The 23166-nt window shown below is 51.3% G+C and overlaps 1 protein-coding gene across 1 annotated transcript in view; it reads right to left on the reverse strand.

Annotated features, from left to right (window-relative positions):
* Positions 1-230: 230 nt before the first annotated feature.
* The window catches only part of ITGB5 (integrin subunit beta 5), a 160921-nt gene continuing 137985 nt past the window's right edge, over positions 231-23166 (reverse strand). The window contains exons 11-15 of the mRNA XM_034957242.4: positions 10969-11191; positions 6288-6388; positions 3504-3623; positions 1673-1839; positions 231-999 (exon numbers count right to left, since the gene is read on the reverse strand). Of these exons, the coding sequence (XP_034813133.1) occupies positions 904-999; positions 1673-1839; positions 3504-3623; positions 6288-6388; positions 10969-11191 (707 nt within the window). The 3' untranslated portion in view covers positions 231-903. The remainder of the gene's footprint in view (positions 1000-1672; positions 1840-3503; positions 3624-6287; positions 6389-10968; positions 11192-23166) is intronic.

Genomic DNA, 23166 nt, shown 5'->3' on the forward strand with positions numbered 1-23166 from the left:
CTAGCCTGGAACTCTCTGTCAGTAAAAGCTGGAAGGGGCCAAAGGTATCTGCTCAGTGTTCCCCCTTGCACAGCCCTCACTGCCCCGAGCACCTCATGCTTACTTGACAAGCTGCAGTCTGGAGTATCAGACCAGCCTGTGTCCCATCCCTGAGGAAGTACACGGCCGCTTCAATCCCCACTGGGGGCACCATTTTAAGTCCGCTCAGAAAGAAAGAAACACACAGAATATCAGACAAACACAAATTCTTTTGGTTTTAATCTTTACTTCCAATCCCAAACAATCTTGTTTCTTTTCATTACAAAAGTACTAAACAAATACGGACAGGAGAGGAAACTGACATTTGCAAATGATGTACCTTCAACAGGCATCTCAACAGCCCCATCACCAACACCTGTGTGCAAGGCATAGCCATCACGCAGAAAAGTCTCAGGACTCAGAACTACACCATAAATGCAGGATCTTTTTATTTCATATAAAAATGATCAATGTGAAAAAAGCCAAACTGTATGCTGGTTTTACAGACTCCGACCCTTCCTGACAGTCTTCTTGTCTGGCCAGGCTGGGGGCCCAGCATTCCTGGAAGGGAGAGACAGCCCAGCATCTCAGTATTTCACTGGGACAACAAGCTGGATGTGGCAGGGAAAGCTGAGAGCGCCAAGGTCCCCTTGCTTTATCCCAAGCTCGGAGGGACGCAGCCTGGCATGGCTCTGGCCTAGCAGCCAGGTGACATGGCCAGGCACCTTCCTGTACAGGCATTGTGGGCTCCTGGCCCAGGCTCACTAGAAGGTCTTCTCTGTGGTGCCTACCTAGGGAGCTGTGATCAAGCCGAGCAGCCGTGCAAGGCGTTTCAGTCTGACCTTTTCATCAGATCCCCCCTCCAGCCCCTCGGAGAAGGAAACATCAGTCCACAGTGCCATTGTAGGATTTGTTGAACTTGTTGAAGGTGAAGTCCACAGTGTGCGTGGAGATAGGCTTTCTGTATAATGGATTTGAAGCCTACAGAACACGGCGGGGAAGAGGATGAGGACACATGTTAGCTCACACACTCAAACCGACAGACGCAGGCCCTAGGATCCCTTCCCAGGTCAGCCCCCTGCGACAGCAGCAGGCAGAGCACTCAGGAGGAGACGGCCGTGGGCTCTAGGACAGCTCTGTGTTCCCCAGGAAAGCCATCGCCTTCTCTAAGCTTTCGCTATCCACCTCTGGAAGGAGGAGTTGGGTCAGAAGGTCTCTGAAGTCCCTTCCAGCTTTAACATGAAACCAAGCCCAGGTTCAGCAGAAACTGACTGCGCTCAGTCCTTTGGGCATTTGCAGTCTGCCTGGGGTGACCAGACTGCAGGTGTGAGTGTTGTAATGGACCATAAGAATCTGAGCTTTCCTGTTGGTCTGTGCTCTCTCTGAGACTGGTCAGACTCTTCCTGAGGCACGCCCACCGCCTCTGCCCCCATGACCTTCCTGACCTGGGTCTGGAATAGGGATCTGTGCAGGTCACTCTGCACTGGGGCTGTGCAATTCTCTCTGTCCAGAACTGGGCACAGCGTTTCTGGTGTTGATTCTTTTGTTTTTAATGCCAAAGACATTAGTGAGCCTCTATTGCTAATATACCGCTGAACTCAACCACGCCTCTGAGCTTGAAGTCTCCTCTGCTTCCCATTTCCCACGTGCTTACCATTTCGTAGCGGGCCCTGGATCGCTCGCTCTGGAACTTTGCAAACTCCCTCCGGTCGTGGATGGTGACAAGCAGCTTCCAGATAGCCAGGAGTGCAAGCCCAACAAGGAGGATGCTACCGACCACAGCCAGGAGGATGGTCATGGCGTTGGGGGTGTTTCCACACTCTGGGGGGACCAGAAGCATGGTAAGATGGTAAGCAAAGCCACTAGCATCACCATGCCCCTCTCACGCAACTGCAGGCATTTCTGAGATGAAAGTTGCACCCCTTCCAAAGGCCTTCTCCTCGGCTCTCCCTTAGATCCTCAGGAAGGTTTCCCCAATGTACAAAAAATGAAAGATTCAAAAGGGACAGTGACTGTTCTAAAGTCACACAGCAAGTGTGGCAAAGTCTAGATGAGAGCCCTGGGGCAGGGCTGCCTTTCCCCTCATGGGCAGTACCCACATCCCGCCTGGCCCAGTCTCCATTGCGGGATGCTGGACCCGCTCAGCTTTCATGTACATGGTTTCAGGAGCAGACTGGGCAGGCAGGAGGTACCATGAAGCCACTTCCACAAGGTCTGGGCTGGGGGCCAACATTTGTAAGCCTTTAGTGTGGTGTCCCTTGGAGTAAATGTGCTTGTTTTCAAAGAACCTCAGACACAGCATTGGAAACAAAGCTTCATTCTTACAGGCGTGCATCCTAGGCTGGTACCACACTTCTCTCTGCCTCTGGCCTCAGGAAGGCACATTATGTGGTTGGGCTCAATTTGGAAAAATAGTTTGCAGTGCTGTCGATTGAAGAGAGCAAATCTTTTTCTGCTCCACCCCTGCCTCCCCACCCCCAAGAAGAATGTAAGGGGTGATATCAGATATTCCAGTTACTCCAAGGCAAAGGCTATTGGTCCCTGGGTCCAAGCAGAGGCAGAATGTTGGTATTTGGATTAAAGCTTGACCTCTTCAGTGGTTCTGGGAGCTGAGCATGGGAGCAGCAGGAATGTTGAACCCAGTGCTCCGTTGTCCTTGGAATCCATGCTGGGAAGCAGCAGTGGCCCCGCCCAGGCTGTGTGTGGAGCTGGATGCTCCCTGACTTGAGTGATACCCTGCCCAGCCCTGGTGGTCTAGATGCCCTGCACCCTCCCTGCAGAACACAGCAGCTCCTTGCTGCCTTTGGCTGTGCAGGGTAGGTATGTTCTGTGGTTACTTTCACCTCTGTGCTCCTCCAAGATGAGACCCTCCCCAGAGACAGGGCCCTATCCTTCTATAACTCCCATTGCCCTGACTCACGCTCCCACTAGCGCTTGCCCCAAGAATGGGCCCCCAGCTGCACATTCATCTTTCTTCTAAACTCTAGGAGTGGAGCAGCAGTGACCTCAGATCTGGTCTTCATGAGAAATTGTACTGGTTAGGTGCAGTGGCTCAAACCTGTAATCCTAGCACTTTGTGAGGCCAAGACAGGTGGATGGCTTGAGCCCAGGAGTTCGAGACCAGCCTGGGCAACATGGTGAAAACCTGTCTCTACCAAAAAAATACAAAAATTAGCCCGGTGTGGTGGTGCATGCCTGTGGTGCCAGCTGCTCGGGAGGCTGAAGCGGGAGGATCACCTGAACCCGAGGAGGTCAAGGCTGCAGTGAGCTGTGATGGCACCACTGCACTCTAGCCTGGATGACACAGTGACAGCCTGTGTCAAAAAAAAAGAAAAAGAAAAAGAAGAAATTGTATCCCTCCTCTCCCTGCAGTTTCAAAAGGCCGATGAGGACAGAAAGGGCAGTGGTCCCAGAGCAGAGAATGGCATCAGAAATCAGAACCGAGGGCTGGCTGAGTGGGCCGAGCCCTTGCAGCCCTCACCTACCTGGCTCCCTGAGGACGGTCAGGTTGGACTTCCCACTGGGGAGCTCCACATAGGTGAACATCATGACGCAGTCCTTGGCGGTTTTGTAGAAACATAGCACAGCCTCCTGGTCATCTTTCACTGGAAGAAAACCAAGCGGGAATGGCCTGAGTCTCTCTGAGCAGCTCACAGCCACTGATGGTCGGGGCAGGGAGCCGAGTGCCTTCAAAAAGGAAAGGGCATGGGGGGTGTGGGCAGAAAATCTTAAGGGGAGGCTGGGCCTTTGAAGATGAGTTCAGGTTTCTCACACCAAGAATGCAGGCCCAGGGCTGAATTTAGATGGCTTTGGGGACACGTGGAACACATTAGAGGATCTCCAAGCCTCTGAAGTGTTAGTCGGGGGTGATGTGAAATAACAGAAGGTTTTAATGGTTTCGGGGTGGGGACGGGTGAAGGGATTGGCCACGGAAATTAAAGGGATAAAGAAAGAAAGAAACCATCCCAGCCCCCTTTGAGGCTTGAGTGGGGCTTCATATTTGAGAAACAGCCCAGGCCACTTGGGGCTGAGAGCTGGCCACAGAGGCCAAGAGGCAGCAACTCCTTCCTGGGATGCAAAATCAAAAAGAACCACAGGGCAGTGTCCTCACTGGGTGAGAGGCTGGTGCCCACCGTGGTGGCCATGCCTGGAGATAAAGTGAGACAGTGTGGAGCTCAGGCTGTCCCCAGCCTGGCCCTGAACGTGGCCCAGCCTCCCTCCTCCATATTAAGAAGCCCCTTCCTCAAGCTGCCTCAGCAACTCCCTGCCCCCTTGCTGCCGTTCCCCAAGGTGGGGGTGTCACAGTCCCCTGTCCAGGCATTATCTACATTCCAAGGCTTCCCTGGGAGAGGGTTAGCAGGCTGTTTTTTGGAGAGAAAGGAACTAGGGGAAGTGCAAAGTGAGGCAAGGGGTGAGGAAATGCAGTGGCAATGGCAATGGGTCCTGGGGAGGAACAGAAGGTGAACACTAGGGCGGTAAATGCTTTCCAGCTCTTGCCTTTTTAACTTTTCAACCTTGCTGCTAGACGGAGCTGTAACCTGGAAGCAGATGAATTAGTGTGGTTATCAGACATGAAAGCCTGGACTTTCTGTCTCAGCTCCCTTCTGGGCTGGGTGAGTATGAGTGAGCATGTGAGTGTGTGTATGAAAAAAGCCTGGAAGAAAGAAGAAAAAGGGTAAATGATGGATTGGAACATAAGCTTTCTCTGCTGCTCTCTCAGAGGACTGGGTTGGGAAGCAGCTGTGCATGAACGGCTGTCACTGCTATAAACCAAGCGAACCAGTCCTTGGGCCACAGGAAGGCATTGTTTCCTTCTCTGACCATGTGTGCCTAGTTAGGGGCAACCAGCCCAGGTCTGCTGGCAGAACCTGAGGTCGGCCAGGCCCTGAGCTGCAAGATAGAAGCAGGGGCAGGAAGACAGGCATGTGCGGAACCAGACTGTGGTCCACTCCCCACAGTCTCCTAAGGAGATAGACAGCACCTGGCACACAGTAGGCGCTCAACGAATATGTGCTGGATGCATATATAGCTCAAATATTAAGAAGGAGCTGGGCATGGTGGCTCACACCTGTAATGGCAGCACTTTAGGAGGCTGAGGCAGGTGGACTGCTTGACCCCAGGAGTTTGAGACCAGCCTGGGCAACATGGTGAAACTCCATCTCTACAAAAACAAAAATTTGCCAGGCATGGTGGCACATGCCTGTGGTCCCAGCTACTTGGGAGGCTGAGGAAAGAGGTTTGCCTGAGCCCAGGAGGTCGAGACTTCCAGTGAGCTATGATGGTGCCACTGCACTCCAGCCTGGGTGACAGAGACCCTGTCTCGAGACAAAAAACCCTCAGAAGCCGTGACTGTAGTCAGTCAAAATAGGCAGGTGGGAACAAGGAAGTCTACAAAAGATGTAAGTTAGGACCAAGACAGACAGGCAGCTGGGGGCCAGGAGTTTGCAGAAGCCAGAGGTGAAGATAGAGGGGAAGCCTGCCAGTGAGGGGAGCCTGAGACACAGATTCCCTTTCAAGGTGCATAATTTCCCCCTCACCATTTAAACCATTTTAAAGTGTACAATCAGTCGTTTTACTCAACTCACAATGTTGTGTAACCATTCCCACTAATTCTGAATATTTCCATCACCATAGGAAGAAATCCACACCTGTTAGTAGTCAATGCCAATTTTCCCTTCTCCCTAGCATCAGGACACCACTAATGTACTTTCTGTCTCCATGGCTTTCTCTGTGTTGGACATTTCATATGAACAGAACCATATAATACATGGCTTCTTTTGCTCTGCACTGTGGTCAGGCCTCACCGTGCCGTAGCGTGTTTCAGTGCTTCACACCTCTTAGTGGCTCAATAGCGTCCACTGTATAGATGGACCACACTTTGTTTTCTTTTCTATTTATCCGTTGATGGACATGTGGTTCATTTCCACCTTTGGCTATAGTGAATAATGCTGCTGTGAACATTTTTGTACGTATTTTTACATGGACATATGGACCTAATCCTCTAGGCTGTATACCTGGGAGTGGAATTGGCACATTGTATGGTGATTCTACGTTTGACTTTTTAGGAAACTGCCAAGCTGCTTTCCAAAGTCCGTACCATTCTACATTCCCATCAGCTGTGGATGATGGTTCCAGCACCGGGTCCTCATGGGGAGCCCACAGTTATGCCCAGGAAGCCTGGGCAGTGCCTCCTGACTCAAGGCTAAAACTACCCTCCTCCCCAGGAAGGAGAGAAACCGTGACTGCCCGGGTGGTGGCGGCACACTCACCGATGGTGTCCACCCATGTGATCACCTCATCCCTGCATAGGCTGTGGCAGGTCTGGTTGTCAGGTTTCCCAGAGTGGAGCAGCAGGCACTCGACGCAATCTCTTTGGAAAAGAGGAGATAAAGGTGGGTGTCAGATAATGTAGAACAGTCCCACACCTGTCCCTGAGCTCCTGACAGTGCAGGACCTGGGAAGGCTTTCACTTCTTTCCAGCTGCAGATGTTCAGCCTCAGGGAATGTTTCTGCTCTGCCTTTCTTCTTGTTATGGGAGGAAGCCCAAGGGTTCTTGGAGGAGCCTGTGTGAGTTTAGTGGCATGTCTTGTCTACATGTCAAGTTGCAGACCTTTCAAATTCTGACACCAGGAGACAAATCCATCTGCACTCTGGTCCATCTAATGCCTGGTGAGGAGTCTGCTCCAAGCCAGAGGTTTCTGGGTGATAAAATAGTATTCCTGGCCTCCCAGAGCCCCTCACACTCCCATGGTCAGAGCTCAATGCCCCAACATTGTCCTAGTTCCCCACATCATGCCCTGGTCATCACCCAGGGCGGGGATCTCAACCCTCCTGCACGTTCAACTCTCCAGGGAGCTTTCAAGAGAAACTCCCAGTACCTGGGCCCAACCACACCTCTGGGGGCTGGGCTTCCTGGGCAATTCTGATGCATGTCGAGGGCTGAGATCCACTGTCCCGGAGAATCTCGGGCTCCAGCCCCCTTCTCCCTCTCAGACATCTGCCAGGTCCCCCGGGGCCTGCTGCCCACTTACCCACGAATCAGTCTACACTAGGCTGTGGCACAGGCTCTAGGGTGATGGCTCCTCCCAGGGAACCCTTGTTCTTTAACAGGGGCCTCCTCTAGAAAATGGATGAGCAGCCAAAAAGTGACACCTTGAGCCTCTCTCCTCCCACCTCAGGCTAACAGCAGGTGGTGGCTCAGATAGTGGGTGAAAATGCTTAACTACAACGTTCAATTAAATGGTCATTATTATACTTTATATCATCAAAACCAAGTTCCACACATTCTTTGTCTGTCTTAGGAGACAACTGGGAGAACAGGATTCCTGAGGTCACAGGGTGGGGAGCTAAGCTCTGGCTGCCGGGCTGTAAAGCTGATGTTCAAGGGGAGAGGTCCCAGGCTCCTCTGGTGGCTGGGGGATGGGGCTATAAGATGGTGAGCTCGAAGCTCCAGGGAGGAGTGGGCTGGGGCATGTTGCTCTCAGGGACTTTGTGATGCAGTGCTGCCTGGTGGCCTTCGAGGAGGGTGAGACACCAGGAGAGGCCCCCAGGAAACCGGGTCAGGACTCAAGAGCCAGGTGTGCCAGGGAGGCCATCAGAGTGCAGGGGGTGACCTCAGAACCTCAGCTACACGAGGGACAGCCGCCGTGCCCCCACAGGCCTGTGGGGACCAAAGGGGCTGGGTGTCCAGAAAGCTCTCTGGCAAAAATACAGAGGGATGTGCAACTGCAATGTAGAGCCTTTATCATCATCTGTTTCTTAACTCCTCAGGATTAAGAGGCCAGCTACTAAAACATTTCCAGTGCAGAAACTGCGAAGTGGAGGAGCAGAACTGGATGGGAGCTCTGAGACCATTTCACTAAGTCCCCTTTATTTTACGGAGGAGAACTTGAGGTTCTGCAGCCAGGTGCCCCACCTCTCAGACTAGGCTTCCTAAGAGGTTGTAACATGCTTAGGAGCTCAACCATCCCTGAAATGGCTACAAAATCCCACTCTCCTGGGACTGACTTTATGGAAATATTCTGAAGTTAGAAACAAGATGATAACTCTCCCCACAGTCACAGCCCCGGAAGGCGGGCAGCTGAGACCTGGCTGGGGGCCAGGAAGGGGTGGTTCCAGCTTCAGTCATTCATGCTGACCCAGCTGCCCCCGATCCCCCACCCTCCCCCTGCACCAGCCTCCCAGATTAGCACAGGGCTAAGAGGGCTGCTTTCTCTCCCGGCCAGGATTCTCTGTCCCTGCCATCTGATTCTCTGTTGTTAAACCATAGCTCCAGGCTGCTTCCAGGAAACACTCCCTAAGTATCCATGTGGACATATCAGTCTAACTCATATGCCCCATGTACTGGTTGAAACTTGTAATATATTGTAGTCATGTACTAAAATAAGTCTGCCTTTTAAAAAAATTAAGTTGTTTAGAGACACTTTGCTCTTGAGAGCCTGTTAACTGAAATCAGCTGGGGGTTGAGTGTGAACTCACCCAAAGTGAAAAGTGTGGTTGGTTAGATCCAGAAAACAAAGACTGGCTGCCCTGAAACCCCCAGAAAAAAAGGATGTAGGGCATTCAAAACCTGGTGCCTCCTAACAAGCAGCAAGTAGAAAAAACAGACTCTGATGTAAGTCACCATCAAAAGGACTTCGTTTAAAAAGAAAAAAAGTTTCACCTAGGCTGTGAAAGAGACAGAGGGTCAGTGTGGCCCAGAGACAAATAAGAAGGAATAGTGGGCTGGGTGCGATGGCTCACACCTGTAATCCCAACACTTTGGGAGGCTGAGGTGGGAGAATCGCTTGAGTGCAGATGTTTGAGACCAGCCTGGTCAACATAGCAAGACCCTGTCTCTACAAAAAAATAAAAATTAGCCAGGTGTGGTGGTACAAGCCAATAGTCCTAGCTACCTGGGAGGCTGAGGCAGGAGGATCGCTTGAGCCCAGGAGTTCAAGGCTGCAGTGAGCTGTGATGGTGCCATTGCACTCCAGCCTGGGTGACGGGAGTGAGACCCTGTCTGTCTCAAAAAAAAAAAAAAAAAAAAAGGAATCGTGATATTCCCTTGTGGCATCTCTTTGCTCTCCTTGCTCCCTTCATATTGTGTAATGAATAATAAATTATTAAGTCTATGTCTTCTAAGAAATAAATGCTTTAAACATTTAAAGCTAGAGCTGTTTTCCCCTGGGCCTTTGACTTAAAGCCAATCCTCCATTGCCTGCTGCTCCATAGGAAGGCAAGACTCATTTGATGAGCTCCATGTGTATTGTCCTAGCTTGACCCCAACTCCCCATTTACCTAGTGTGCCCCAAGGACTAGAAGCATAGACTCAAAAAGGTTCTGCTGCTGGGAGCTGGAGGTGGGGGCACCTCCCTCGGGTACAAAACGTGGATAATGGCTGACTCTCTGCTGGGATGGCCACAGCTATCTGGGCTCCAGATCCAGGATCCTAACCTTCCCCGGGCTGTTTCTACTTGGATCTGTTTTTTCTCTGCTCTTAGCAGGTCTAAAGCGAATCTGTTTTTCTTCTTCCTTACTCTCCCCCATCTCCTCCAATTAAACACATTAAAACCCAGCCCTGTCTATCTTGTCTCTCCATCTGCAGCCAGCTTTCAATTACCCACGCCTGGGTTATTTATGGCAAATGTCCAACCAGGGGTTCTGCCACCCAGAACGTTTCCGAGCACAGACTGACCAGCAGCCGCTGCAGGCGCAGGGAGCATGAACTCATTTCATTATCAGCCCGAGCCAGACATTTGGAAGGGAAATCTGCCAAGAGAAAATCACAGATGCGTTCCTCAGCCAAAGAGAAGCGACGTTTGTATTATGATTTGTTTCTGATCCTCTGTGTCCCTTCCTCCTTAGCATGGGTAATGATGACACAGCTGTTTCTCCAGCAAACTCCAAGAGCAAATGTCACTCCTGCTTTCCAGGGGCATCATTCTGTAATTCCCTCTCATTTGCACTCTGGTGGAGCATGCGGGGCTGAGCAGGAGGAGGTCAGCACGGCTATGGGAGGCCATGGCCGAGTCAGCGAAGGCTGGGGCCCAGGTCTAGACAATCTCTGCATTCAGCAGCAGCACAGAGCCCGCGTTCTATTATCTGTATAAATGGAGCAGAAAATTCAAAAGCCATTTGCAGTGGTTTCTGGCATGCCTTATCTAGGTCGGGTGCCTTTCTCTCCAATTTACTTTTTTTTTTTTTTTTTTTTGAGACGGAGTCTCACTTTGTTGCCCAGGCTGGGGTGCAGTGGCGCGATCTTGCAATCTCCGCCTCCCAGGTTCAAGCCATTCTCCTGCCTCAGCCTCCGGAGCAGCTGAGATTACAGGCACGTGCCACCACACCCCGCTAATTTTTGTATTTTTAGTAGAGACGGGGGTTTCACCATGTTGGCCAGGCTGGTCTCAAACTCCTGACCTCAAGTGATCCACCCGTCTTGGCCTCCCAAAGAGCTGGGATTACAGGTGTGAGCCACCATGCCCGGCCTCTTTCCAATTTACCTTCTGATGATGTTTGTCAGCATTTCCCATAAGGGTTCTGTGAAACAGTGTTTGGGAGATATCAGTGTGGGGGATTTAATTCATTTGAAAAAAGATGCACACTGTATTCTCCTGTGAAAGCACACAATAGTACACTCAAGGCTCTGAGAAGGTGCTATTTTTGGTACCAACACCAATTTAATTTCATTTAACTCTGTGATTTTGTGATTTCTAAACGTGTTTAGGAACAGAGTAGCAGTTTTGTATTTCTTGTTCTGTTTTTGTTTTCTTACAAAACCCTTATGGAACCAGCATTTGAAAGCCACAGTTTCAGTTACGGTTGGTAAGAATGCGGCTCCCCAGTGAGGCTTGCTGGGTGGGAGATGCAGGAGGTGAGGAGTGGAGGCTAGCCGGCCCTGAGGGCTGCCTGGCTGGACCACAGGCCTGGCCTGGGTGAGAAGTAAGGTGGGGCTGTCAGTGGAACCAGTACCTCTTGGTGCTGCATGCATCCGGGCAGGTGGGGCACTTCTCACACATCTCCCCAAAGGCCCCCGGCTCCGTGCATTGGCACTGCCCACAGAGACAGTGCCCACGCTCGCTGCAGATCTGGCCATCTCTGCCCCGGCATGTGCTGATGTCTGTCGAGCAGTTACAGTTGTCCCCGATGTAACCTGCATGGCACTTGCATTCCCCGCAGTGACACTCGCCATGGCCTAAAAGGATACATGTGGCACATCAGCACCTGCTCACCTTTACACATGAGCACATAACCATCTGGTGCCCCACATGCCAGGACTGGGATTCAGCAGAGAATGGAACACCAACTCTGCCCTCAGAGCCTGTTTGGGGAGATAGACAGAGGGCCTAGAGCCAGCATGAAGGGACAGCAGGGGACCCTGGCAGCGGGTGTGGCTGGGTTGGGTCTAGACTGGTGCTCCAAGTTGGTCCAGAACTTGGCCAAGTTGGGCCACAGGGCCAGGACCCAGGGAAGCTTCCTCCTGCTTCAGTTGTGTGAATAATGGCCCCCAAATATGTTCCCACTCCAATCCCCAGAGTATCACTGTTACTTTCTACAGCAAAAGAGCTTTCACAGATGAGATTAAGTTAAGAATTTTGAGATGAGGGATTCTCCTGGATTGTCTCTGTGGGCCCTAAATGTAATCACCAAGGTTCTTCTGAGAGGGAGCAAGGGAGACTGGACTACAGAGGAAGGTGGCAGTGGGACAACAGAAGCCAGGATGCTGGCTGCTGCTCTGAAGATGGGGAGGATGCCAAGAGCCAAGGAATGCGAGGAATGCAGCTCTGGAGGCTGGAAAGGCCAGGAAGCCGATGCTCCCTGGGAGCCTCAGAGGGAATGCAGCCCTGCCGACACCTCCATGTTAGCCCAGTGAAAATGATTTCAGGCTTCTGACCTCCAGAGCTGTAAGAAAATAAATCCGTGTTGCTTTATGTCACTAAATCTGCGGTCATCTGTTAAAGCCACAGCAGAAAACACGGTTGTTCTCCCTGAGTCCTAGTTAGAAGCTGAATTCCTGCCCAGGGACCCGAAACCCAGAAATGGATGATTTAGGAGCAGATGCTGAGAACAGCAGCAGCAGCAGCAGCTAACACTCACCAGTGCTTCCTATATGAGCACCTTACACGTAGAAATGGGATGAATCCGCACAGTGACTTATGGGGCAGGCATTATTGTCCTTGTTATATAAGGGGTGAAACCAAGACCCAGAAAGGTGAAGCAATGGTTGATGGTCACACAGCTAGTGGCAGCAGAGCCAGGACTCAAACCCAGAGAGTCTGGCTCCAGAGTCCATGATCTCAGTGCCAAAGTCTACTGCCTCCTATGAGCACAGGCAGCCAGGACTAGAACCTGCAGGGGGATGCCCTGGCCCTTCCTTGCAGGGGGTCCTCTCCATCGCCTGCAAGGGTGGAGAGGCGGGGGCTGCCCCCACTCAGCAGGTGTGAGGGGCAGGAATATCACTCGGCTCAGGAGGAATGTGTGTGCTTGTGAGAAAGTGAGTGTGAGTGTGTATGAGTGTGTGAGTGCAAGTGTGTGTGAGGAAGTATTTAAGTGTATATTTGTGTGTGAGTGGGTGCAAGTGTGCATGAGTGTGTGTGTACAAGTGAGTGTATGTGTGTTGGAGTGCAAGTGTGAGGGAGGATGTGTTGGAGTGCGAGCGTCTGTGTGTGTTGGAGTGTGTGTGTGAGGGTGTGTTGGAGTGTGAGTGTTTGTTCTGGAGTGTGAGCGTGCTGGACTGTGAAAAGACTAGATAGCACCGTCTTCCAAGGGGACCAAGGGCCTGACAGTGGAGTCTCCATTTTCTACACAATCAGAGGCAGAACGCAGTGCTACAATTGGTATTTTTTAAAAAATCAACTTTGTATTATTTTTTTCCCTAATGCCATTATGTGAAGGCTGATATTAATACAACCAAGAGTTTCATTTGCTGAGCACCACTCATCAACTAGTGGGTGACTGGAGAGGCAGGGTGGGGAGACCTCTCATTTTACTTCCACACATGAGTCAGTTACCTGGCTTGTTAACTGGATCCCAGCACCTTCCCTGGGACGACCAATGTGTGTGACCCACAATATAATATAGGTCAGAACTCAACTCCAGAAAGCCTCTTCACCCGCCACTTAACTTCCTGCCCCTGCTTCCCCTGGCTCCGTCCACTCTCTGGTGCCCAGAACCTGTAGGCGGCAGGGGGACCATCTGGACAGCCAAGCCTCCCAACCCTCCTGTGCTCAGACAGCCTCTCTGCTTACCCAGGGGTCTCAGAGCCACAGCAAATGTGTGCTGAGCAGGTGCCCTCCCATGTCACAGGCAGCGCTGAAGCAGATGGCAAGCCCTCCAGGAGAGGGAAGGAAAGCCAGACTCGGGCCCGGAGTCCGCTGTGGAATGCAGTCTTAACTGTGTAGATGCGGGCGTGTGAGGGGTAAGCCACTGGAAAGGGCAGTGTCTCGCAGCTCAAGGGTTCCATAGCGGAGGCTGGGGCAATGGGCAGCATGAGCTCATCCCTGGAAGGGAGAGGGCGGCCCTGCCCCTCCTCTCCACCAGTCTGGGACCAGCACCACTTTTGAGCCTTGGCAGCAGGAACTCCCCACGGGGAGCCTTCACAGGTGAAATGGATCCAATCCACACAACTCCCTCACCCTCTGGCCTCAGGGACCACACTGGTCAAGAGCCTGGTTTCAATTAAAATGGCTCACTGTGAGGGGATTATTCCCCACCCCCCCAACATTTTGTTAGGAAAACTTCCAAACCTGCAGCAAAGTTGAAAGGATTGTGCAGTGCACATACATATCCTCCCCAACCAGATCCTACCTTCGCATGTGACATGCTGCTTGACTGCTTATCTATCCACCTGTCTGCCCTTCCATCAACCCGTATTTTTAAAGATGCATTACAAAGTGAGTTGCAGACACTGATGCACTCCAAGGGTAGACTTAATACGGCTCTGGCACTCTCTGATGGCTTGTCCATCACACCATCCCCACAACACAAACATATAGAAAGTAAAAGGCATGCTCAGCGCTAAGCAACAAAGATGGCACAGAGGCCAGGCGGGTGTTGTTTTCTTTCCTACTCTAATTGTTGTTGGCTGCACCATAAAATTATCCAAATACAATGTGGCACAATATGCCGAAGTGTCAAAGGTTTGGAGGTAGCCTATTCTTTTGCTGAAGGGCCTGGGCTTGGGGTGAGGCATGTGTGTTAAGGGAACGGGCCTTCCTTGTGAAAAGGCCTGTTCGCTGCAGAGGGGAGCCAGGCAGGGTGCCTGCTGCTCTTCATTTCCCCTGGGATGGCTGGGGGGCAGGGAAGCCTAGCTGCTTTAAGTATGTCTGATACCTTGCAGGCCCGAGAGTTCCACAGCCTAGCCCAAGGTCAGGGCGGTTGAGTGTGCCCCTGACCTAGGGTATAAGAAGAGGAGTTAGGAGTCAAGGGTAGGAGAGGGTGAGAGCTGGTGGCTCAACAGAGGTCACCACCGTTCCTTGGAGAGGGACAAGACCCAAGGCCAGAGCTGCTGGCCATTCCTAAAAGCTTCCTACCACCCTTGAGCCCAGCCAGAAGCTGCCAGGAAAGCAGTGGTGTGTGGAGCCCAGCCCGTTTCTGGGGGTGAGCCAGTGGGAGCCGCGGAGGGGCTGTGGGACATCAGAAAACCTTCATCTGCATGGCTTTTTGGCCTCCAATATTTGATGACTCCAAAGCAAAGCCCTAGCCAGCCAAACCAGAAAATAAGCCCCAGGCTTCACACTTGATGAAATCACTGAAGCCACCAGAATGCTTGTCCTTTGTGACTCTGATAATAGTCCCAGTTGAGTTTACCTTGGGTAGTTCCCTGCCTTTCAGAGACAGCCTAAAGCAGTGACAGCAGACGCTGCACATCTCCTTCTCCACACTTGTGGCAGGCATCGCTGTCTCCTCATAGGAGTCTTCTCCAAGGGGCCTGGGCTTGCCGTCAGAATCCTCAATGCAGTCCTCCAAGTAGGTTCTACCAAGTGGTGGGAGCTGGCACACAAGTCACAACTACTGGGCCACCTTGGTTGAAACCAAGACTTCCAAGACTCCTTTAGAAAGCGTGACCCACACAGACAGTCAAAAGCTACATAGGCCTGGTCACATTTTATCCCAATCCAAATGTCTCAGCTCCTGCAGTTGAGCCTCAACCTGCCTTTCCCTCAGCCTGCGTGCTCAGAGATTGCTGGCATCTTCTGGTCAGCCCCAGACCCTCCTACTGCCCTAGGAGGAACACATGTCATCAAAAGGACCAGCGTCATTTGGCCCTGTCCCAAGGATCAATAACCTATCAATCACCATCATGGGGATTGGGAACAACATCCTGGCTGACAGTGCTCAGAGGACCTAAGTCAGGACTCTTCATCAAAACAAAGCTAACATCTAATGCTACCTTGGCAAAGTGAGTTGAATTTAATAGTGCCTGCGGAAAAAATATTTTCATTACACATAGATAGGGATATTGAAGGACATGTGAAATCCCTGTGCAAGCTGTGAACTGCTACACATGCAAGTTATTATTAGTACCTTTGTTACAATGATTGATAGCCAAATGGACAGGAAGTTGTAAATGTGTCTATTTATACAGATTTTCAGCTTTATAGAATTCAACAGCTTTCCATCAGCAAAAGTGCTTGTGTGGGCTATGGGCCAAGACACAGCCTCTTGCCTCCTCTTATAAAATTGAATCCTGGCTATTCAGAGGAAGGGGCAGGCTGGGAGGCAGAAGGGGAGCCAGTGGCCCTGTCAGCCCAGGAAGACGTGAGAGGAAGCCCCAGCATCGACGCTCTGTGGACGTCAAGGCAGGCAAATCCTAAAGCAGCTACCAGGCTGCACCACAAAGCAGTGAGGACAGAATCCAGCCTGCAGGGGGTAAGGAGGTGGTGACAGTGAGCGTAGGGAACTCCCACAGGTAACCTAGTTGTGTGGGGACAGGCAGAGATGGGGGACAAGGAGGATGGGGGATTTTGCAGATGGGATACATTTGAGCATTCTTCAGATTAAAGAGAACCATTCAGAAGAAAGTCGTGCAGGATGGGGAAATGAAGGAATCAAGGGAATGGCAAACTCTGAAGAGATCACAGTAGAGATGGAGTGGGAGGAAGGAGAGGCTGGGCTGAGGGCGAAGGTGTGGCCATGGGGAGATGCTGAAGCCTTACGTTCCAACAGCAGAGGAGTTCAGGGAAACAGGGTGACCAGCTGTGTGACAAGCTGAGGGTGTGGGCTGGAGCTCAGTTCAGATGCCTGGGTCACCTTGGGCAGGTCCCTAAACTTCTCTGATGATCCGTTTCCTCCTGTGTTGATGAGGATAATGCCTCCCTTGCAGGAATGCTGTCAGAAACATCAGTGCTCTTCCAAGTGATCTCTGACACATGGGGCATCAGGACAGGGGAGCTGGCATTGCCGTGGGTGCCACTGGAGTTGACACTCTAGGAACTCGGAGACCCACGTGTAGTACAGCTTGTCCACAGGGAAAGGCAAGGCACCCAGAACAGCAGAACTCGGGGCAGAGGGCGAGAGTGTGAGGCAGGATCAAGGTCTTTGGGGAATGTAGGGGGTAACCAGGAGGTATGTGACAGGAAAAGTGGAGGGATGAGACAATCTCAAAAGAGGGAGCAAAGGGGATGGAAGGCAATGAGCCAAAGGCAGTACTGGGGGGCGAGAAACGTGTGACCTGGGTGTGGGAGGCCTCCCACCACCAGCCTCCCCAACCTCCCCCTACCCTGTGGTCTCAGGCACCAACAGACCCAGGAGAAGGAGCAGGTGGGAAGTTGTGCATAAGGCTGAGGATGAAGAGGAGCCTGTTCACCATGAAACATGGGCAGTGGAGAACAGAGCTGGGCTATGAAGAACCACCTGGAAAAGGGGGCAGTGGAGTGCGGTGGTTAACACAGGGATTCTGGAATCAGGCTGCCCGGGCTGGCCTCCTGAATCTGCTATTTACCAGCAGTGGCTGCCGTTTCACCCCTTTGTGTATTTAAATGGGGCCAGTAAAAATGCCTTGCGGGTAGGGTTGTTGTGTGAGTTAGCTCGCTTAACCTCTATAAACCACTTAGAATAGTGTTGGCTCATTAAACATCACTGCCTTATCATGGCGGGGTGTGGGGGGAGCTTGGCACAGGTCTTTTTGGAGGATGTTCAGGGGTACCCTTTTTGTCAGCTTAAATCACAGACTTCCACAGCTAAAGGGCCTCATGAGGTGACCGAGGCCATGCCCAGTCGGAAGCAAGAACAGCCAGGACTGAGAACACCCAGAGCCTGAGGGAGCTGCTCGGCCAGTCTGAGCCTTGGCGGGGAGGCTCACACCACAGAGGCCCCCTTCTGCCCTGCGTGGGGAGCTCCCTGAGACATGCCAGAGCAGGGCACAGTGGCCCTCAGCGAGGCCTCTGAGGCAGGGCACGGGGACCCTCAGGGAGGCCTCTGAGGCAGGGCACAGGGACCATGGGGACCCTCAGCAGGGCCTCTGAGGCAGGGCACGGGGACCCTCAACTCTGGCCCAGGAACAAAGCCACTGCTCCATTCACCCCCAAACGCCACTCTGGGTCTGCAGAGGCCCAAGGCAGCCATGGGTGACCGCAGAGGGCTAGCAGGACCACAGTGGGGCTGCAGGAAGGAAGGAGCCAGCTTGGGATGGGGCAGAAATGAGGAGGGGTTCTCTTCTTCCCATCCTCACCCAGCTCAGTGTTATAACCAGGCAGACGTCAGGCCCTCAGGGTACAAATTATCTCTCCATAGCTGGCTCAAAAATAGTTTCCACTAGCTCTGGAATGCACTGTGGCTTCCTTGGCTTCCCTCAGCACAGCTCCATCCCCTCCAGGAGTCCATTCTGGCTCACAGAAGGCTGAAGAGGGAGGACTGGGCTCAGCGCCTGAGACAGGAGGGCCGTCCCCTTCTCTCTTCTCACGGCCCTGTCCCCCACCCCCATGCCCACGGTCAGTGTCTCCTGCACATACACTCACTTCCTCTCATCGTCTCATCTCAGTTTCTGCCTTAGTGTCCCCCACCCCCCGTGTTTCCCCACTTTCCTCACATCCCCCAGGGAACCCTCCCCTCTCCCCGGCAGTGTCCCCTCCTCCTCCCTCTTCCCCTCTCCTCCGAAAAGGTGGCCATGTAAACAGGAAGTGGCTCAAAGACATAGAGGGAGTGTGGCTGGAAGCCTTTACACATGGGAGGTAATTTCCCTATCACCCAAAGTCAGATTTCATGTGTGTTCTAGCCAGCTCTGTGTGAGACTCTGGGCCCAGCTTCTGGAACTCTCCATCAACTGTCGTAGGCAGAGCAGGAAGCCAAGTCAGCAGCTGTGTGCTTCAGTTCGCTGGTGTCTGTGTGGCTGAGGGCCGTGTGACACTGCCGAGCCAGGGCAGCCGGGGATGAGATTACAAAGCGCGGAATGCGCAGTGGCTGGGGAGAGCTTGGTGACAGACCTGCTTGGCGCTCACATGCTGGGCCAACCACAGTCCTCTCTGGAGCACCAGAGCCAGACCCGGGATGGGCTCACTGTGGCCAAACACATACATAAGCTTCCAAGGACTGCGGCCTCCGTCTGGGGCTTTGAAGATTTCCTGGGGGGAAATCCCTCCTAAGAAGCGCTATTCCTGGCTCTGCTGACAAGCAGGTTGGGATTACGTAACAGATCCCTTGTCCTCCCATGCCCTCGTGTGTCCCCACCTGACCTGTGCTGCCTGGTGTTCTCAGGGTGTCTCCAAGCCTGGTCCCCACAGCAATATGCCCATCCCACTATTTTCCCTCTCCCCTCCATGTGCTGGTGTTGATTGTAGAAAAAGTAAAGAACAGAGATTTCTGAAACACACAGGACGTGTTCCCAACTTCCTCACAAGGGATCTCAGCTTGGGTCCAGGCACCTCAGTAGCAACTAAATAAATCTCCAAGGGCAAGAGAGAAGTTGCTCTTGAAAAGTTTTGTTCTCACCATGGGTTTCCTGCGCTTGTAAACAGCATTACCATGCCTGGGGGAGTTATGGATTGGAGAACCTGCCAACTAAGGGCTGTTTCTTTCACAAAGAAAGCACAGCTCTCCCTTGCTTAAAAACACCCCTAGAACTCAGCTTTGGTGGAACGTCTCCCCTGCTCTCCTAGGTCCTATCCCTGTCCCTCCACTGTGCAACTCCTCAGACCTGCTGGGGAAGTCCTCTCTGAGCGGTGCTGCCGTGCAACCTCACCCACCTACCTGCTGGCTGTGGGCAGCGGTCCAGGTTCCTCACCAGTAAGAGAGGAATAGTGCCTTGTCTATCTTATAGGATCAGGGATATTCTTAGTCAATGTGCAATAGAGAAATGTATGTTGTACTTCAATGTTTACTGCCTTCTGGGAAGTTGTAATTCCACTGAGATAACAAGCCATTAAAATCTCTTAATAATAGTAAAACTTTATGGAATTCTTACAATAGGCTAGGCATGGTTCTAAGCATTTTACATGGATTATCTCATTCATTAGTCCTCCCAATAATAACCCTATGTTGTGGCACAATTACTACTCTAATTTTTACAGATGTGGAAATGAGGCACAGAGAAGCCAAGTAACTGATCCAAAACCACACAGCAGGTAGGTGGCAGGGCTGGAATTTCACCCATATCTGTTTGACCAGAAGCCCATACTCCTTACCACTATGGGAAGAGAGCATTTCAAGGAGGGCATGGTCAATAGAGTCCACTACAGCCGAGAAGTCAAGTACGATGAGGGCTGAGAGCCCATAGATTTATCAAGACAAGGTCACTGGGGACATGGGAAGACTATTTTAGTGGAGTCACAGGACTGAATCCAAATTAGACTGAGTTAAGGACTGACAGGGAGTCAGTGAAGGAAGGCAGCAAGTGTAGACAACTGTTTTAAGGATGTGGTTGTGGGCTGGGCACGGTGGCTCATGGCTGTAATCCCAGCACTTTGGGAGGCCGAGGCAGGAGGATCACCTGAGGTCAGGAATTTGAGACCAGCCTGACCAACATGGTGAAACCCTGTCTCCACTAAAAATACAAAAATTAGCTGGGTGTGGTGGCACACGCTTGTAATCCCAGCTACTCAGAAGGCTGAGGCAGAAAAATTGCTTGAACCCAGGAGGTGGAGGAGGTTGCAGTGAGCTGAGATTGCGCCATTGCACTCTAGCTTGGGCAACAAGAGTGAAACTCCATCTCAAAAAAAAGAAAAAAAAAATGTGGTTGTGAATATGGAGGAAAGGGGAGCTCGCAGTGAGTGTGGTGCAGACTGATGACAGGGTTTTTATTTTCTATTATTTTCCCTTTCTTGCTTTCTTTCTTTCTTTCTTTCTTTTTTTTAATATTTTAAGATTAAACAGGCCGGGCATGGTGGCTCACACCTGTAATCCCAACACTCTGGGAGGCTGAGGTGGGTGGATCACTTGAGGTCAGGAGTTCGAGACAAACCTGGGCAACATGATAAAACCCTGTCTCTACTAAAAATACAAAAATTAGCCGGGCGTGGTGGCAGGCGCCTGTAATTCCAGCTACTCCAGAGGCAGAGACATGATAATTGATTGAACCAGGGAGGCGGAGGTTGCAATGGGCCAAGATTGCACCACTGCACTCCACCCTGGGCAACAGAGCGAGACTCCGTCTCAAAAAAAAAAAAAAAAAAAAAAAAGAGAGAGAGAGAGATTAAACAGACCTGAGCATGTTCAAAAGCTGACCAGAAGACTTAGTTAAGAGACGTAGGTATAGAATCACTTGGCACACTGATGGACTTGTTTGTTTGCTGGTCTGCCTCATCTCATTAGCCTACAAACCCACATGCAATCAAAGCCTCTGTTTTATGTTTCTGTGCCCCACACCTAGCATGGTGTCAGGCGTGTAGAAGATGCTCAGAACATGCTGTCGTTTGGTTGTGGTTGACAATATCACCAGCACAAACCTCAAACCCTGGGGGAAGACATCCAATGCTGGACATAAGAAAAGGAACAGAAGTATTATTGATACCTGAAGAACTTAAATGTGGTTCTTGAGATATTTCAGATTCTTAACAAATGTCCAAGAAACCCAGAGACTTCAGAGTAACATAAGAAAAAGACAATTAAGAATTCTCTTTTCTCTGGAAGAACACGGTTGTGGTCACACTGAAATCGCAGCCTTGCATCTCCCACTGTTCTTGCACATTGTTTGGGTTTCTCCAGCAAAAAGCTCTTTAGAGATACAAACAATGACACATCTTTAGTCTCAGGGACAGCTGCTCCTCTGTCCGCGGCATATTGTTAACAAACCAGCCCCATCAGTCAGCTGATGGTGTTTCCCAACAGGCAATGCCCTGACAAGCCCCTCACCCTTTGTCCTTCATCGGCTGGACTACATGGGGCATTCTGTATCTGAGTAGCAAAATACCACTGCTATAAAAAAAAATAAGGTGATATTGCTTTAAGCCAAGGTTCTCCAAACCTCAGCATTAACTTTCTGAGATGATGGTACTGGCTAGAAAGCTAAGACTCCATTGTAAAAAGCAACAGAACCGTCTCAAAGGCTATCTTTGCCTTTCTGGTCTTAGCCACCTGATTTCTCAATGCTGATGCCAGCTGGGTGCAGTGGCTTATGCCTGTAATCCCAGCAGTTTGGGAGGCTGAGGTGGGAGGATCCCTTGAGTTGTAGACCAGCCTGGGCAACACAGTGAGACCCCATCTCTACGAAAAAATTAAAAATTAGCCAGGCATGGTGGCACATGCCTGTAGTCCCAGCTACTTGGAAGGCTGAGGTGGGAGGATTGCTTGAGCCCAGGAGTTCAAGCCTGCAATGAGCTGTGATTCACACGCCAGTCTAGGAGAGACAGTGAGACCCTATCTCAAACAACAACAACAACAAACAAAATCAATGCCGATGCCCAGCTGCCATGCCACAGGGAGATTAAGGCAGTGGAGGGAAGATGGACAAATCCTGTGTTCTTTAATGAATTCACCTTTCCAGTTTCAAAGAAGTCTAAAACCAGCTGAGTGAAATCAACCATAGTCCTCTTCTAGGACCCTGAGAATGCTGATTCAGAAAGAAAAACAGAAGGCTGTAGCCAAAAGAAACAGAGGTACTTCAGGTCAACACCTTAGGTTTGGCTTAACCTGCCCAATCCGCCTGGCAGGCACTTCTGGGGAAATGCCAATCACATCTGGAAAGTGTGAACTCGCCACCCTCTTGGTCACCGCAACAGGATGCGAGGGTTACTATTTTCAAACTGGAAACTGTCATGGTGTTTTGGTTGGTTAACAGTTCCCATATTCCACCCCAGGCTGGCCACTGTTCAGAGACTAGCTGCCTTCTCAAAGGACGGAGGTGGTTTGGAATGTCCCATGTGTAGGCCACACTGAAGCCTGGCTGCCGGGACCCCAGTCAAGCTATGAGACGGCAGGGAAGCAGCTGCTCAGCAGAAGAGCAGCCCCCTAGGGTTAGGGGAGGTAGACGTTGTTTGGGTCAAGACTTTTGGCCCAAAATTTCAGTGGGGAGTGTGGCCTACATGCCAGTCTTCTCAGCCGTAGCCTCCCACAAGGGCAGGGTGAGTGACAGCACACCAATCTCCTGGCACAGTAATAACAACAAGTAAATGAGATCATTCACGTCAAGGGCGTTTTATAAATTAGAAGAGACTAACAAAGGTGCACTTGTGTCCGGGCGCGGTGGCTCACGCCTATAATCCCAGCACTTTGGGAGGCCAAGGTGGGCAGATCACGAGGTCAGGAGTTCGAGACCAGTCTGGCCAACATAGTGAAACTCTGTCTCTACTAAAAATACACAAAAAATTAGCCAGGTGTGGTGGCAGGCGCCTGTAATCCCAGCTACTCAGCTGGCTGATGCAGGAGAATTGCGTGAACCCGGGAGGCAGAGGTTGCAGTGAGCCAAGATCGTGCCACTGCACTCCAGCCTGGGGAACAGAACGAGACTCCATCTCAAAAAAAAAAAAAAAACCCCAAAAAACAAAGGTGCACTTGTAGGTTCAGCATCACCAATAACAACAGCCAGATACCCACTGAATACTAAGAAGAGCTCTATGTCTTTCATCAAATTATAGTCACGAAACGATGAGTACCTCAGGCAGTTGCTTGGTCCATGTGTATCCTCCAGGCCTGGTTCACTGTGTCTGACATATCCTTATGTAACCTAGAGAAACTCACTTAGGAAAACGGGCTAAATATTTCCTAAAATTTTGACAGAGATAAAGAACGCTTATAAGG

Source organism: Pan paniscus, chromosome 2, assembly GCF_029289425.2.
Source record: "Pan paniscus chromosome 2, NHGRI_mPanPan1-v2.0_pri, whole genome shotgun sequence".
In the NCBI taxonomy this organism is placed as follows: domain Eukaryota; kingdom Metazoa; phylum Chordata; class Mammalia; order Primates; family Hominidae; genus Pan; species Pan paniscus.